At 36.7% G+C, this 14920-nt stretch overlaps 2 protein-coding genes across 2 annotated transcripts; both read right to left on the reverse strand.

The window, feature by feature from the left end:
- Window positions 1–919: 919 nt before the first annotated feature.
- Window positions 920–11471, reverse strand: LOC102703548 (ABC transporter G family member 41). Its single transcript, XM_040529157.1, has 22 exons — window positions 10670–11471; window positions 10510–10594; window positions 10200–10359; window positions 10032–10108; window positions 9750–9803; window positions 9579–9669; window positions 9127–9428; window positions 8186–8467; window positions 7051–7364; window positions 6602–6762; window positions 6365–6468; window positions 6117–6270; window positions 5868–6005; window positions 5722–5795; window positions 5207–5539; window positions 4672–4962; window positions 3707–3790; window positions 2570–2703; window positions 2071–2304; window positions 1768–1939; window positions 1401–1655; window positions 920–1304 (listed from the first exon to the last, which is right to left on the reverse strand). Exons 1-22 carry the CDS (start codon window positions 11287–11289, stop codon window positions 1041–1043), a joined length of 4383 nt encoding a protein of 1460 aa, XP_040385091.1. The 5' UTR covers window positions 11290–11471; the 3' UTR covers window positions 920–1040.
- A 988-nt stretch (window positions 11472–12459) lies between these two features.
- Window positions 12460–14884, reverse strand: LOC102705402 (autophagy-related protein 8D-like). Its single transcript, XM_015843504.1, has 4 exons — window positions 14661–14884; window positions 13299–13348; window positions 12840–12958; window positions 12460–12753 (listed from the first exon to the last, which is right to left on the reverse strand). The coding sequence occupies exons 1-4, from the start codon at window positions 14838–14840 to the stop codon at window positions 12695–12697; spliced, it is 408 nt and encodes a 135-aa protein (XP_015698990.1). The 5' UTR covers window positions 14841–14884; the 3' UTR covers window positions 12460–12694.
- Window positions 14885–14920: the final 36 nt, after the last annotated feature.

Here is a 14920-nt window from a genome sequence, read left to right on the forward strand (position 1 = left end):
CTAGTTGTTCATCCTAACAGAAGTACAATTGCAATTTTGCTTGTAAATTAGTCGTTTGATTCCGCGAAAGTGAATTTATTTACAAATCTGCTTCGCTAGCCGTTTTTGATATTTCTGGAGGCATAACCATTCTTGTTTATTTTATGGGGTGAACTATGAGATCTTTGCTTTATACTTGAATCTCACCATACTATGATGAATCATTGTACTCATATTGTAAGCCAAGTAACAAATAAAAAAACTTGAACTACGCCTGGGTGTAAACGTCTTTATTTAACCCTTTCAGTCTTAAGAACGTACTTCTTGGTATACCCTTTTATTAGCCTATATCTGAATTGTGTTGCTCCCTTTACTCCATAATTGTATCCAAAGTTTCATGAAATAATTTCTAAGCTAGCATTGTGACTTGTACATATTGTGCGGTTAGCATCGTTATAAATTATATCTATATATACATGAGTTCTTATCTTGATATTAATTTTTAATTTTTAATTCAAATTTCAGATTTTACTAAATTGTATTTCTACATGGAACCTTATTTTAATTTTATTTATTTTTCAATTCCCAATTTGTATTTATACTCGTATTCTAAACTTGTACTCGTATGTAAACTCTTTTCTGCATAATATTTGTTTTTTGATCCACTTTTTAGATACTTCTTAATTGTATTTATACATCCACCATTTCTCTTAATATTATCTATTTTTAACCTAAATTTTAGATGTTTTCAAATTGTATTTATAGATGGACTCTTTACACAATATTAATTATTTTTCAATTCTTAACCTGAATTTGGATTTTTCTAAATTGTATTAACACCCAAGCTATTTTTTTAGTTTTATTTATTGTTAATTCCAAAATTTTACTTCTAATCAAATTCTAATTTTTATTTTTAATAATATGGGATTTTGTTGTCCATGAAGGCGAACATGGTTCATGTTCCAATTAGTTTATATGTATAATAGGTTTCAGTATGTCTAACTATATATGTATACATATATGTGAAAAGTAAAGAATAGATGACATTTTTGTGTCATCTATCACTTTTGGAAGTTCAGTTTGGAGATGCTGAGACTAAAAAGGATGGCGAAAAGAGTAGGGAACATGGCCAACATAATGGCCGATAGTGGTAGTAGGTCACGATGGAAACTAAAGTAGTCACTGAGGAAGGTTGCAACAGTTTTGGTCTGTCCAAATACGAAAATCTCCTGATCCTCATCTCCGAATTGTGTGGTGAAAAAAACGTTGAGCGTCCATGACAAGGGGGAAGCGTAGTACAACCATATCCACCATCTTGGTATTTGCTGCCATATCAGTCAATAATATATTTATGCATTATGTAATGACATGCCTATGATATAAGCAATGACTAATTTATGTGAGATGGAGAGTTTGCTTACTGGTGCAGGCACAATGAAGCCAGACATGAGGTTTTGCAAGGTGTAGAACATGGATGCCATTATTGACGCCACTTGGATATTAGGGGTGAGTGACACTATCATCATTCCTAGGTAAAGGAAGTATAGCAGTGTGCAAACCATGGTGTATATAAACCAAAAGAACTTGGTTGGTGTCCATGCATACCCTATCATCGGGTAAGATATGGACATAAATAATACTATCTGCACCATCACATAGGGGATCTCCATGGCAACCTACTCCAGTCACCCAAAGATGAAACATGAACAAAATAAATACAAAAGCATGTTGAACCTAAATATTAATGCAATTAAGTCCTTTACATATATGTTTGATGATTTGTGATACCTGTGCTAAGGAGTATGCCCAAGGGGAGTACATTCCAGCAAACATCTCCCTATATACAACAGAACGCTCAATGGAGATGAAGGGCATCACCAATTGACAATTATTGATGCCAGCAAAGACAGTGGTTGCATACATACACCCCATTATAGTGAATATACCTTGTTGGTTATTTCTGCCACAACAATGAAGAAAAATGAATGGAGAAACATGATCAACAGAAATCAATTTATCCATATGTATACGTATATATTTTCTCTACATCTATTTTTGCGAGGTTGGACAATAATGGATCACAATACATACATGTTGTTGATGTCACCCTTCTGCCAAAACAATGCACCAAAGATGATGCAGGACACTGCCATGAATATAATCCGCACCAAGTTGTAGGAAGGGCTCCTCCAATAAGATAAACATTGCTTCCAAAGACAAGCTTTTAGTTGCTCCCCAAATTTTTGTGGAAACCGTGTTGGGAAATGGATATCAGTCATGCCTGGAGTTGGTTTGCTCAACCACTTCACTAGGGTATCCTTGTCCCTTCAATCACCAAGTATTTATTGTTATTATAAACATCACACAATATTTTCTTAAAATTGTTAAGAGTACCATCAACTACAAGTTTACAATATTTCACGGTGACACATACTTATTTTTTATTTTAGTTATTGATGCAGTTGACATCCATGCATGATTTTATTCTTCTTTAGTATTGTAAAAACATACCACCTTGCATTATATATGCACGTTATTTTGGGCTTATAAATGACAATAAAACTACATGTAATGACTTTTTAGAACTTACTTGCACATGGATGACTCCTTATAAACTTTTGAGAAATCTACTCCTAGTCGAGCTTCCATAGATGCACAAGTAACTTCTAGCATCCAAGTTGATGGATTGTAGTTATCCTTGATCTTGGGTACCCCGGGTATTGCCTGGAAAAATGAAGAGAAAATCAAATACTTGGTGAATATATTTTCTAGTTAGGGCTATAATTCTAATTTGAATATTATTTGCTAAAAAGTATAAATGATTACTCCCTCCGTCCCAAAATAAACCAATTTTTCACTTTTTACCTACAATTTTTGACTATTTGTCTTATTCATTTTTTTTTTGCGATTGATATTTTTGTTTTTATTAGATGATAAATCATGAATAGTACTTTACGTGTGACTAATTTTTTTCTAATTTCCTAAAAACTTTTTAAATAAGACGGATGACCAAACGTTGGACATGAAAGCCGGAGAATTGGTTTTTTTTTTTGGACAGAGGGAGTATGTTGGTTGCTCCAAAGTGCAATGTGTGGAGAATGGATCTATTAAGAACAATTTTATGTACAACTATACTAACCTCTTTGCACATGAGCATACATTTGTATTTGCTAGTCAATTGCCCCCATTTAATCATTAAAGAATCATTCATTGGATTTCAATTTAGGCTTATAGCATATTAAATGGAGACCAATGGTAGCCGATGGACATGATACTTACCATAGAGAATGGAGTAAATTCCTTACGTGCCCCTAAAATTTTGTATGGCCACTTTTACGCATATGAGATTTGCTTGATCCCTCGTGTAACCTTAAGTTTTTATTTGGATTTATTACAAACCCATTCAATTAGCTTACCATTTGTTTTTGATGAAATGACCATATTGCCCTTTGCATATTGTAGAAAGTTAGAAATGTTGAGTGTATGCATTATTTGGGTTGTGAACAACAATAAGGGATAAGTTTTTAAATATTTGTTTTGAATTTTAAAATCCCCTAAACCCTCAAGGGTACTTAGGGAATTTACTCTATAGAATAATAAACGGGAAATGTACAAACCAAAGTATTATTAGTATATGCCTTCTAAAAAACAAGGAAAATCATGTTTTGTTTAGCTATGACCTTTATATAAAGAGCATAAAGATGAACAAGTTTAGGTTGTCAATTACCTGGAAATATTGGATTAAATTACATGAATGGTGCCCAAGTGGCCCAGCATAGATCAACTCTCCGCCCCTTTTCATTAGCATCAACTACATACAGGCATTATAAGATAATTAGTTATATATATGTGTGTATGTGTGTGTGTGTGTATATATATATATATATATATATATATATATATATATATATATATATATGAAGCCTCTATTCTACTACCAGATGTAGCTACTCCCTTCACGCCTAAGGTGCAGAAACACTTTCATACATATTTCTGCTCTCTTCCAACAGAAAATACAATCTCTATACGTGTATAGTTGTATCATTCATATAAGATTTGATAGTGTCCATAACTTCTGTTGGATGGGAGCAGAAACAGTTATGAAAATGTTTCTGAACCTTAGATGTAAAGGGAGTAGCTACACCTGATAGTAGGATCTAATTTTCATATATATATATATCATCAATCATTCTTCTAAACAAAGAATCTTGCACCATTAATTTCTTTGGCATCGTGAACACTAGAAAAATTGTTGTATGCTTTGAGTAGCCACTAACAAGGTTGGATATTTTCTTGTGCACCAAATTAAGCCACAAAGTTCTACTTGAGCTAGCATACGGTCTTTTTCTGCTTTTGATAGTCAATCCTCATAAACCTTATGCTATTAAAGCCAAAAAAAGGCCCATGTTACTTTTGGCTTGAAGTTGATGAAGATTTATGAAATAACTCTAGGTGTTATAATAAATTTCCATGTATTGTTAATGCAGTAGGTTTATCTACAATTTCTATCATTGTGTTAGCATCATATTTCTACAGTAATAGTTTAATTGTTTTAGCATCAATTTCCTTTAATCTTCCCCAAAGAAATAATGTAAGATATGAGCAATTTATACCACAATTTTTATGCCTTAAGAACTATAATTTAGATGTGCTTAATACTTGGAGTATGTATTATAGTAACTTGTAAGATACCTCATCGAAGGCCTCAAATATTTCTATACTTGGTTGGTGAATAGTACAGACAACTGTTCGGCCTGTTTGTGCGACATTCTTCACAGCACGCATGACAATAGCAGCTGCTCGTGCATCCAAGCCTGATGTCGGCTCATCCATGAATATTATTGAAGGGTTGGACACAAGTTCAACTGCAATAGTGAGTCTTTTCCTTTGCTCTGTAGATAGTCCACTTACTCCTGGTAATCCTACTAAAGCATCTCTAATTTCATCTAACTCAATTGTGTGAAGAACCTCGTTGACAAATTCCTATGATGGAAAAGAATGTGTTAGGCCACATTTTTATCTCAACTGTTCCTAGCAACTATGAGCCTAAAATGCAAAATAGTAAATTCAACACAATACAATTTTTTTATATATTGAAAATAAACCCCCTTAGGTCAGAAATATTTGATACCATATAGCATCGGTGGCTATTACACAATGGAAAATATTACCGACTGAAGGGAGTTTTTTTTAGTTGATTTTTTATTTCAACGGCAAAATAACTCACTTTCCTTGTTTTTGAATCAATTTCTGTTGGAAGGCGCAACCAAGCAGAATATGCAACAGACTCCCCCACTGTGATTTGCGGAGAATGGATATCAGTTTGTTCACAATAGCCTGATATCCTAGCAAAAGTTTGCTGAATTTTAGGATAACCTCCTACTCTTATATCTCCATCAATAAAGCCACCTGTTTTCCTTCCAGCAAGAACATCAAGGAGGGTTGTTTTTCCTGCTCCAGTAACTCCCATAAGTGCTGATAGAATCCCTGGCTGGAAGGCTCCTGTGATGTTATGGAGTAATTGTAGCTTTCGCTCCATGTAACCTTGCTCCCTCATTTCCTGCATTAAAAATTATTCCATCAATGATTTTTCATATGCTATGCTCTTAAGAATGTGGTGATAGAACAAGTTGAATATTGCTCTCTTTGACTTCACTGGAATCCATAAGAATGTCAACCCATGTGTTTCTCAACCAAGCATAACATCTAAAGATGCCTTGACTATTAGTTGTTAAGAATTACCGCAGGGGTGTCTACATAGTAGTTCACGTTTTGAAATGATATCGTCAATGGTGTGAAAGGTAAAACCATCCTCCCTACACAAGATTGCATAGTTACTTTTTTAACACTAATTATGTGTAATGGTGAAATATATAAATTAAACTAACCAGTCTGGTTAGGTGCTAAAGTATTTCCTGCTTGTAATTTAGGCATCCTCTTGTCCATGTCCTTAGACATATCTTTGCGACTTTCATTAATTGTGGCAAGCTTATCACGGGATATAATTGCTCGAGAAGTTCCTGCAGCTGAGAGATCGATATATGAGATTAAAATAATTCTCGAGTGAATACAAGTGTTTAAGAAGTGAAGCTCCCCAAATGTTTGATTCAACAATACTTCATATATATTATACTTACCTTTTTTAACGGTCAAGCCGATGGTGAAACCTACATTAAACAACAAAACAAACCCAATCAATGCTCCAACCGATATCCAGTAGAAATAGCTTGAGAAGTCAAGCCCTCGGTCCATTAGTATCCTCCTTCCAAGTGTTACATTGTTCACCGAGTTCTACAAACATGTGAAAAATTAATCTTTTCATGTTGGAATCTAAGCATAAAATACTCAACATGTTTCGAAAGATAGGTTAAGGATCAATTTGTACCCTTAACCACCTTGGTGCTAAAAACTCATTTCCAGTTAAGCCAATCTCAGCATATGACAACGGAGAGATCCAAAACCCCCATTTTAGCCAGGTTGGCATATATGCTATAAAAGTGGCACATAAAAAAGTGTTAGCATGTCTCCTTAACATTATATAAAGTATGACATACTTAGTCGAAGTTGCAACTTCTCTCTTATTGACATGGTAGAATTTATGGAAACAAAGGTAATGGCTTACACCGAGGAATTATAAAGCCCCCAAATAGAAGGATGACTAGAAATGACATCGTACCACCGACTGTACCAGCCACCATCGTTTGGAAGTATGATGCAACACATCGGAACAATGATAATGCTCCAGTGTGGACGAGGAATAGGATAAAGAGTTGTCGGAAAAACCTAAACATAAGAATTGAGGGTGTGAATAACAGAATAATATTCAATTTATCTTAATTACATATGCCAAACAAATAAGCACAGAAAGGAAAATTAAGATAGTGTTATACAACAGAATCCTAAAACTGATTTTGGTACACAAAATCACTACAAAACTACTATTAACAAATAAAACTATGCATGTTTGGGTTAGAAAAAAATGTTTGACTATAGGCCAGGATCCATCAGTGAGCTCTCGGGCATGAAACATATAAGAAAGAGTTGATAATAAAAGATTGTGTGCAATTTTACCTGGATGCTTCTGGAGTATAGCCAATGAGGTAGTACGATATTGATGTCCAAGCTATTGATTCAACTAAAGAAATTGGAATCTTTAGGATAAAAGCTGGTATTGCATATGCCCATGCAGGATAGAAATAGTAGCCTCTTTGTTTGTAAAAGACTGGAAGTCTACTAACTGCCATGGCCAATTCAGGGAAACCGTTCACTAAAATGAGGAGGAGTGCATAGAAAATAGAACCCATGTAATAGTCCGCATGTGCTCTATCGACCCCCATATGTGTGCGTAGAAATACTGTTCCGGTAATAATGGCAAGTAGTCCAAGCTGTAATGAAAATATGTTGTATGTTGATTTGTTGAGAAAATGCAAAATAAATTCAACCTCTGGTTTATATAAATTCAAGTTCCACCAATTATTAGTAAATTATGTAAGACATACTCTTTCAGCAAAAATACAGCTTGGTATGAGTACAATTACGAACCTATGTAATTCATGAGCTTCCAAGTATTTAAATTGCACATTGTTATGAACTGAGATAGAATAAAGATTGTGAAATCTCTCGGTTTGCTAACTTTTCTCTACTAAGAACTCAACGGAGAGTTAGATACGGCCAAGTAATCATTCCTAACACAATCAACAAGAGGTCGTAAATGGCTGTCAACACTTAATCTATACAGATACTTTTGCATCTAGCAGACTAGCAGACCTATATCTACGCACTACTTTTATATTACTCTAACATGATATTAAAGCAGAATTTTTTTTAACATTCTTAAAAAAGTACCTTGAGGTATCATATTCTTTAGTGTAAAATTTTGGTACCCTGAGATACTATAATTTTACACTAAAATTTTTGGTACCTTAAGTTACTTTTACAGGATGGTAAAAAATACTAAAAGCTAAAGTTCAAAGTAATTGAAGTGAAATTAAAATATTGTAGGAGTTTAAATTTTCTTGATTTAATGGAAATGCCTGATTACAACTGTCATGTTTGGGCACCAAGCTATGTAACACTAACTGTAGCATTGCAAATTTAGGTGTCAAGGCTGTCTTATGTTGTATCATAGAGTCTATTTATCGATACTCAATGCATGATTTTTATAATTACATTTTCTTCAAAGGTAAATTAATTTTCACTTGCTTACCTGAACACTTTTTGTTATGTAGATGAAGGCATTCCGTCTCATCAGAAGGATTTCTCTTGCAAAACATGCCTTGAGTAGATCCCACTTCGAAAGCGAGTATACATTGAAGGATAAATCATTCTTGCGTCCCTCTGATGTGTCATGAGGCTTTGAAATCTCTGTAGCAAGATTTTGAGCATCCTGAGATGCTCTAAACTTCTCACAGAAGTGGTCAACTGTAACAAAGTTGTATGTGTCCTCACTACGATTCCAGTATTGTCGTTGGTCTTTCTTAGACAAAACCTATACATAAATTTGAAAGAGCAATATTAACCAGCAAGTTTTTTCAAAGAACAATACTAGCGGACCACACAACATACTAACCTATATTCTTAATACTAAAAAAAATCATTTTGAACCTGTACCAAAATTATAGGTACACTAGACAAATGCTAAAACTCAAAAAACATTTCTGTATAGAAGAATGGCTGGTAGAAATACCATAGAACATAATTTGCCTGATTTAGTTTATCCATACCACATCAGTTGATATACTTAAGTACAAGAAACAAATTGACATGGGAGATTCTATTAGAACTATCAGATCTCAAATATCCACGTCAGTTGAAGTGGTCTTCGAGTAATTGTATCACCTTGATGTGATCATCTGAGATCAATAAAAGCTTGTTTTATCTTAAAAAAACAGCAGGCCAGCAAAACCATTTAGACAAAATAGAGGACCCACGTATATTTACTCTTTTTATTTCTCCAAAATCTTATGAAACAGTAGCATTAGATTATGTTAGTAGTTCAGGATCCACACACACCAACACCAATGCACAAGTTAACTCAAACCCGACTCAAGATTAATTTCTGACAAATCTTTGATGCTTCTAGAACTTGTCTTCAGACAACCACTTCAGCAATTAGTCAAACTATTTTCAATTAGCAAGTTTCAATACCTCCTGAAGAAAATCAGCAGCTCCTTTTCTTTGTGGGCACTTGAACCCACATGATTCAAAAAAATTCATAATACAATTCTTTGATCCATGGTATACAATTTTTCCTTCAGCCATCAAGATAATATCATCAAAAAGTTCGTAAGTTTCTGGTGCTGGTTGAAGAAGTGAGACCAGTATGGTAGACTCAGAGATATGACATAGCTGCTGGAGGCAAGAAACAATTTGGAAGGTAGTAGAGCTGTCCAGCCCAGTTGATATTTCATCCATGAAAAGCGCTCTTGAAGGTCCAACTATCATCTCCCCTGATTATAATTAAGATAAACTTTCAATATTCATTTAATCATTTCTAGATTATATCATGAAGGTTGTAGTGTTTTAACGTAATTTCTAGCTTACAATTGGAATATGACAACATCCTAAAAGTATATTATATATAAATGTGGTTAAATAACCTGTGGTTAGCCTCTTCTTCTCACCACCTGAAATGCCTCTTCTCATGACATCTCCCACTATAATGTCAGCGCAAATGTCAAGCCCCATAATCTATAAGGGATGAAGTTGATTATGCACAAGGTTAAAAGTTAATGTGCTATATCCTGAAAATTCTTCATTGGATCAATTACCTTCATGATATAATCTGTCTGCATGCTCCTTTCTAAGCCTTCCACAGATATTGCCTACAAAGATACATGAATGAATTGTAACAATTATACATGAACGATAAGTGCTAAAAATGAACTGGGCATTTTTCTAGAATTGAAAGGAGAGACCATCGATGATGAATTGTACTAGGAAAAGGGACAAGTGTTCACTCTTGTTGATGTGTGACCAGAAAAATATTTATATAAATGAATGTATAGTCGACACACGTGGAAAGTAAAATACATGAAAGAGGATTAGTAAACCTTCATGTATGTATCTATGTCAGGGTCGGGGGTAATCCCAGCCTCCTTCTCCCTCTTAATGACCTCCTTCATGATTTCTAATTTGCAGAAGAACGAAAAATAACGGCACTGGTTAAGTAGAGGGAATATTAAGTAACAAATAAATATAGGCAATTTAGCTATTACTACCTGCTCTGGTGCCAACGCCTTGAAACCTCGCGGAGAAGTCGAGCGTCTCTCTAACGGTCATCTCGGGGATATGAAGATCATATTGTGAAATGTAAGCCGATGTCTTATCTGGAACAAAGGTGTTGAGGTTCACACCATTGTACTCAACTTCGCCGGTTACCTGTAATGCAATACGTGCAGTTAATAGTAAAACAATACGATGTGTAGCGGGCGGATTAACGACGATCAATATATTCCATTCCATATGGCTAGCTAGTACGGAAGTAGGCTAGCTGCTGGTGGATGAATCAGAATTAACTATAGTATTAACCTTGAGATTTTTGTTGAGCTTTCCTGCGAGTGCGAGCAAGAGGGTGGTTTTGCCGCAGCCGGGGGGCCCAAGGAGGAGGGTCAGCCTGCAAGCAGCTAATGAATAAGCATGCTTAGCTGGTGCCTGGAGGAAGGAAGAAATGAATGAATAGGTGATCGACCTGGAAGGCTTGAGGATGCCGGTGACGTCGTTGAGAATGGGGATCCTTGCTGCGTGGCGGCGGCTGAATCCCAGCGCGGTGGTGAGCAGCTGCTGCACGGAGAGCACGGTGTTGAGGAGCGTGGGGAGCGGCTTGCCTGAAACCACGTGGCAGTCCGCCTCCACGCGCACGTTGCGCCACCGCACCTCCACCGTCGGCTGCCGCACGCCCACCCTCTCCATCCTCCGCCGCTGCTTCCGGAGCAGCCGGAGGTTGTCCCGCTGGATGTCCGCGATCAGTCTCTCCACCAGCACCCTCCGCTCCGCCGCCCCCAGCCGCCGCACGTCCACCGCCTCCGACGACTGCACCGACGTCCACAGCCTGTCGAAGGTGGGCAGCCTCTCGATGGCCGCCCATCTCAGCTCAGCTTCCTCCTCTCCGGCACCGTCGTCCCCGCCACCGTCCCAGCGCAACGAAGACGACAGGCTCCTGGTTGCCGCAGCCCGAAACGATGATGACAGCGCACGCACTGACGCCGCCTTCTCCGCTACTATTACTGCTTCTGCTTCTTCTTCTTCTTCTTCTTCAAATTCTTGAAGCTGGTGCTGCTTCTCCTCCATCTCCACCTCTTGGTTCATCATATCTAGCTGCTGCTCTGCTTTGCTTGTTGCTCCAGATTAATAACTTTTCCTCTTGTTGACATAACCCCAATTAACAACATGCATATTGCCATATTAATTGTGTGGTGTGGACTACGTACAGAAGTGGACAGAACCACTCGTACTAGTTCGAATATTGATGGGTACAACCTATACAGGTCAACCAAGTTATATGCCGTCATGGCACTCCGCACAATCAAACCATCTTCATCTCAATATGTATGTTCCTGGCTTTTCTAATCCAAGCTAAGCTAAGCAATGACGCCACTCGCACATGCACGATTTCTATTTATATTCAAGGCCTGCCTAGCCTAGATCCACCTAAAAATCTAATCATCACAACTATCACATACAAAGTCTTAGTTATGGAGTATGTATGTATTTATTATCCAGTATCTATCTTCAATCCTATTCCTATTTTCCTAGCTAGCTACAGTTCAACTAGACAAAAATATATAGGATCTGCTTATTGATCAATAGCAAAACTGACACATATATATGCTTGTATCTTAATTACATCCATCCCTTGCCTGAAAGTTAAACAAAACTAATGAGATCATTGGACTGTTCAAACTTCAATAACTAGATCTATTTGTATACACATTCATTGAGACATGGAGGTCATTTCCCAAGTTGAGATCAAACCCTGGATCCACTGTTTGCAGGTATTGGTGCCTTCTACAATAGCTATGTCAGACGCAACTAGGTGATGGGAAAAACACTCTGCTTTGCAAAGATGATTGGACTGAAGGGTCTCTTTTGGCTTTGCTTTTCCATAGGATTGCAATTTGACTTTCGTTAAGCATGTCCTAGCCTTACATGTGAAACTAAAGTGGTTAGAAGAGAGTAAGCTCTGGGTGCTCTTTACAGAGTCCCCTGACTTCGGATGTTAAACTCTAGACAACACTTACAGTTAAAACTTTGCATCTTCTCTTTGAAAAATGAGTCATGTTCGTTTGCCTTGCAAATTTATCTGGAAGATGGAAATTCGTTTGAAGATCAAGATTTTTCTATGAACATGTTCTAAAGGGTAGCATCCTTGCTAGGAAGAGTGGCTGGCATAGTTCTGGCAACTACTGCCTTCTGATTATGTGTTGGTAAAAGGATCTAATTGTTTATCTCATCATCATGCACAGCATACTGTTGGTGGAAACTGAGGGGAATATTGTTGTGACCCTGTCTCTCTCTCTCTCTCTTCTTCAGAACAGAAACGATCTGTATTTCATTTATTTCAATCAATGTACAGTATAACACTTCATTGCATTTTCTAATGATACTAGTATATGCACATGCATCTTGATGATCGAGCCACACATACAGATGCAAGAAATTAAGCAGATTTCCACGGAGTTGGTCAGCCGAATGTCTTCTCGCTGCTGTAGCACATCTAGAGGAAACCATCGCCCTCATCTTTGAAGGACTCGTACACGCTGCCCATCAGCTCAGCTGTAGCCACAATAAAATTACATATCGGAAGCTTCAGTAGGGCATCAAGCAGGACCCAAAAATACAGCCCAATATGCAAAGCTTACCAGTCTGGGGCAACGTGTTGCTGACAAACACAAGCAATGCTGTTCCTGGAGACAAATGCAACCTTGAACGAAGTACGAAAATAAATTGTCCAATTGGCATGCCACATGGAATTAGGTAACTGCAATCACTGCAGCCTTTCAGGCTTCCAAATTTAACAATCTTCTAAAAACATAAAATTAGCTAACTTACTTTGTTTCATATTATAAGATGTTTTGACCTTTTTCAAAGTCAAACTACTCTAAGTTTAATCAAAATTATACAAAAATATAGTGGCATTTTTGACATAAAACAAACATGCTCTCACAATATATCCAATGTTCTATCTAATGAAACAAATTTAATGTTGTATATATTGCCATATTTTTCTATAATTTTGCTCAAACTTTAAGATGTTTGACTTTAGAAAAAAATTAAAACATCTTCCAATATGAGATGTAGGGACTAGGAAGTGTATTCACTTGCGCTTCTCTAATTCTGGAAGACTACTTGAAAACCTCTCAACAATAACCTGCGAACATAGATACTTGAATTTTTGCATAATGTTTAGGTAACACATACGCAAACTAAATGTGACCTTCAATTGAGGCAAAAAAAATGCAGAAATGAAAGTAATCAGCTTTGATTCGTTCCCTTTGGATTCAATGATCCAGATGACTTAGGTTAGGTACAAATTCTGTTTTTGGTTATGTTTTCAGGATTTCTGTCCATAAGGTCCATCCAGTACTTGTTAAACCGATTCACAACACACAGTTGACTGAAGCAAAAATCTTGTGCTAAAAAAGGGTAGCTGTACAATTTAAACTATTTCTATGTAGGAATACCCCCAAGAATGCTCCATATGAGTTTGACCCCGATTACGTGCAAAAAAAAAAAAGAGTTTGACCCTGAGACCTGGATGACTGATTCAATCTGCGATATAAAACAGGCTATGAAATACAAATGGCCAACAACTTGCAAATAACAGATGCCCCCTACCTACCCTTTTTTGCTTTGCTCAATGGTATGAAAACGGAAAATGTGTGATTACGGTCAACTTGCTACATGAATTAAAATGGAATATGTAATTCAGGCAGCAGTTCCATCTTCTTATTAAGTGCTTGAAAATAAAAAATGTGTTGTCGTGGTTAAGTTCTGGCCAGGTTTCTCAGCACCATGATGCTGAATTTACCAAACTTCCTTCCAACATTAATAAAATTAGGCCTATGACCTTTCGCCGTCTCACCCAAAAAAAAACAGCTTGAAGTATTGACCAAACAATGGATTGACTATTTCCCTTGACATGAAGCTGCCGCATGCAAATGGGCAGTTCTGTTGGAAATAAGTAACAAACGCAATGGATAACTAATATAATAGAAAGTACAGGCAGCATTTGTTTTTTCCAATCATCAGTATAGGTAGAGCTCTCCTACCGTCCTAACCTTAGAGTTGTTCCATAGCTCAAGAGATACTTGAATGATCTTTTTAGGCAGAAGGCATTACACCCTGCTTTTAGTAGAAATCAAATAGTGTCTATATGGGGATTTCAGCGTACATACAAGCATCCAGCAAAAACATAAAGCGATTAAAGCAGCGGAAATCACTCCTTCCAATATTGTAAGACAAACAAACTAGACAGAAATGTCAGTTCAGATATACCACTAGTATTATTGTGACACGTGTGGTATGTTTATTGAGTGCATCTGTGCATGTGAAGTAAAAACATAATAATGGTAAGTTTCCCTGCAAAGTTTGGTGGCATCCAATAGGCAACAACAATAAATGAATGAGATGCTGACCTAGCAGTCCCTAGAGATGAAAGAAATCGTGATGGCATCACGTACGGGGATCCTTTCGGGGTAGGAGGCGATCATGGCGGCCGATTCTTTGGCCCTCTCGTTTGGACATAAAGAAATTGATTTAACTTGAAAATCAATCAGTCGGTTACTACGGATAGATTTAGAAGAAAAGGAGTATGAATCAATTAAGTAACCCAAGGGGAACTCTTTCTTGAAGGGCTTCATCGCTCTGTCCTTTCTTCCTCGATGCGAAAGAATCAATCAGCTATTAAGGCAGTTTCGTTTCTACTAATCTCTGTATAATG

This window comes from Oryza brachyantha, chromosome 11 (assembly GCF_000231095.2).
Source record: "Oryza brachyantha chromosome 11, ObraRS2, whole genome shotgun sequence".
In the NCBI taxonomy this organism is placed as follows: domain Eukaryota; kingdom Viridiplantae; phylum Streptophyta; class Magnoliopsida; order Poales; family Poaceae; genus Oryza; species Oryza brachyantha.

Bases quoted from the DNA above. Each gene is read 5' to 3' on its own strand.
- LOC102703548 (XM_040529157.1), bottom strand. From the start codon at position 11,289: ATGATGAACCAAGAGGTGGAGATGGAGGAGAAGCAGCACCAGCTTCAA. The intron at 2,704-3,706 runs GTAATTGACAAC...TCATTTTTCCAG, and splicing joins ATTTAATCCAATATTTCCAG to GCAATACCCGGGGTACCCAA. The intron at 2,305-2,569 runs GTAAGTTCTAAA...TGGTGATTGAAG, and splicing joins AAGGAGTCATCCATGTGCAA to GGACAAGGATACCCTAGTGA.
- LOC102705402 (XM_015843504.1), bottom strand. From the start codon at position 14,840: ATGAAGCCCTTCAAGAAAGAGTTCCCCTTGGGTTACTTAATTGATTCA. The intron at 12,959-13,298 runs GTGAATACACTT...CAGTGATTGCAG, and splicing joins CCAGAATTAGAGAAGCGCAA to TTACCTAATTCCATGTGGCA. The intron at 12,754-12,839 runs GTAAGCTTTGCA...TTGTGGCTACAG, and splicing joins CAACACGTTGCCCCAGACTG to CTGAGCTGATGGGCAGCGTG.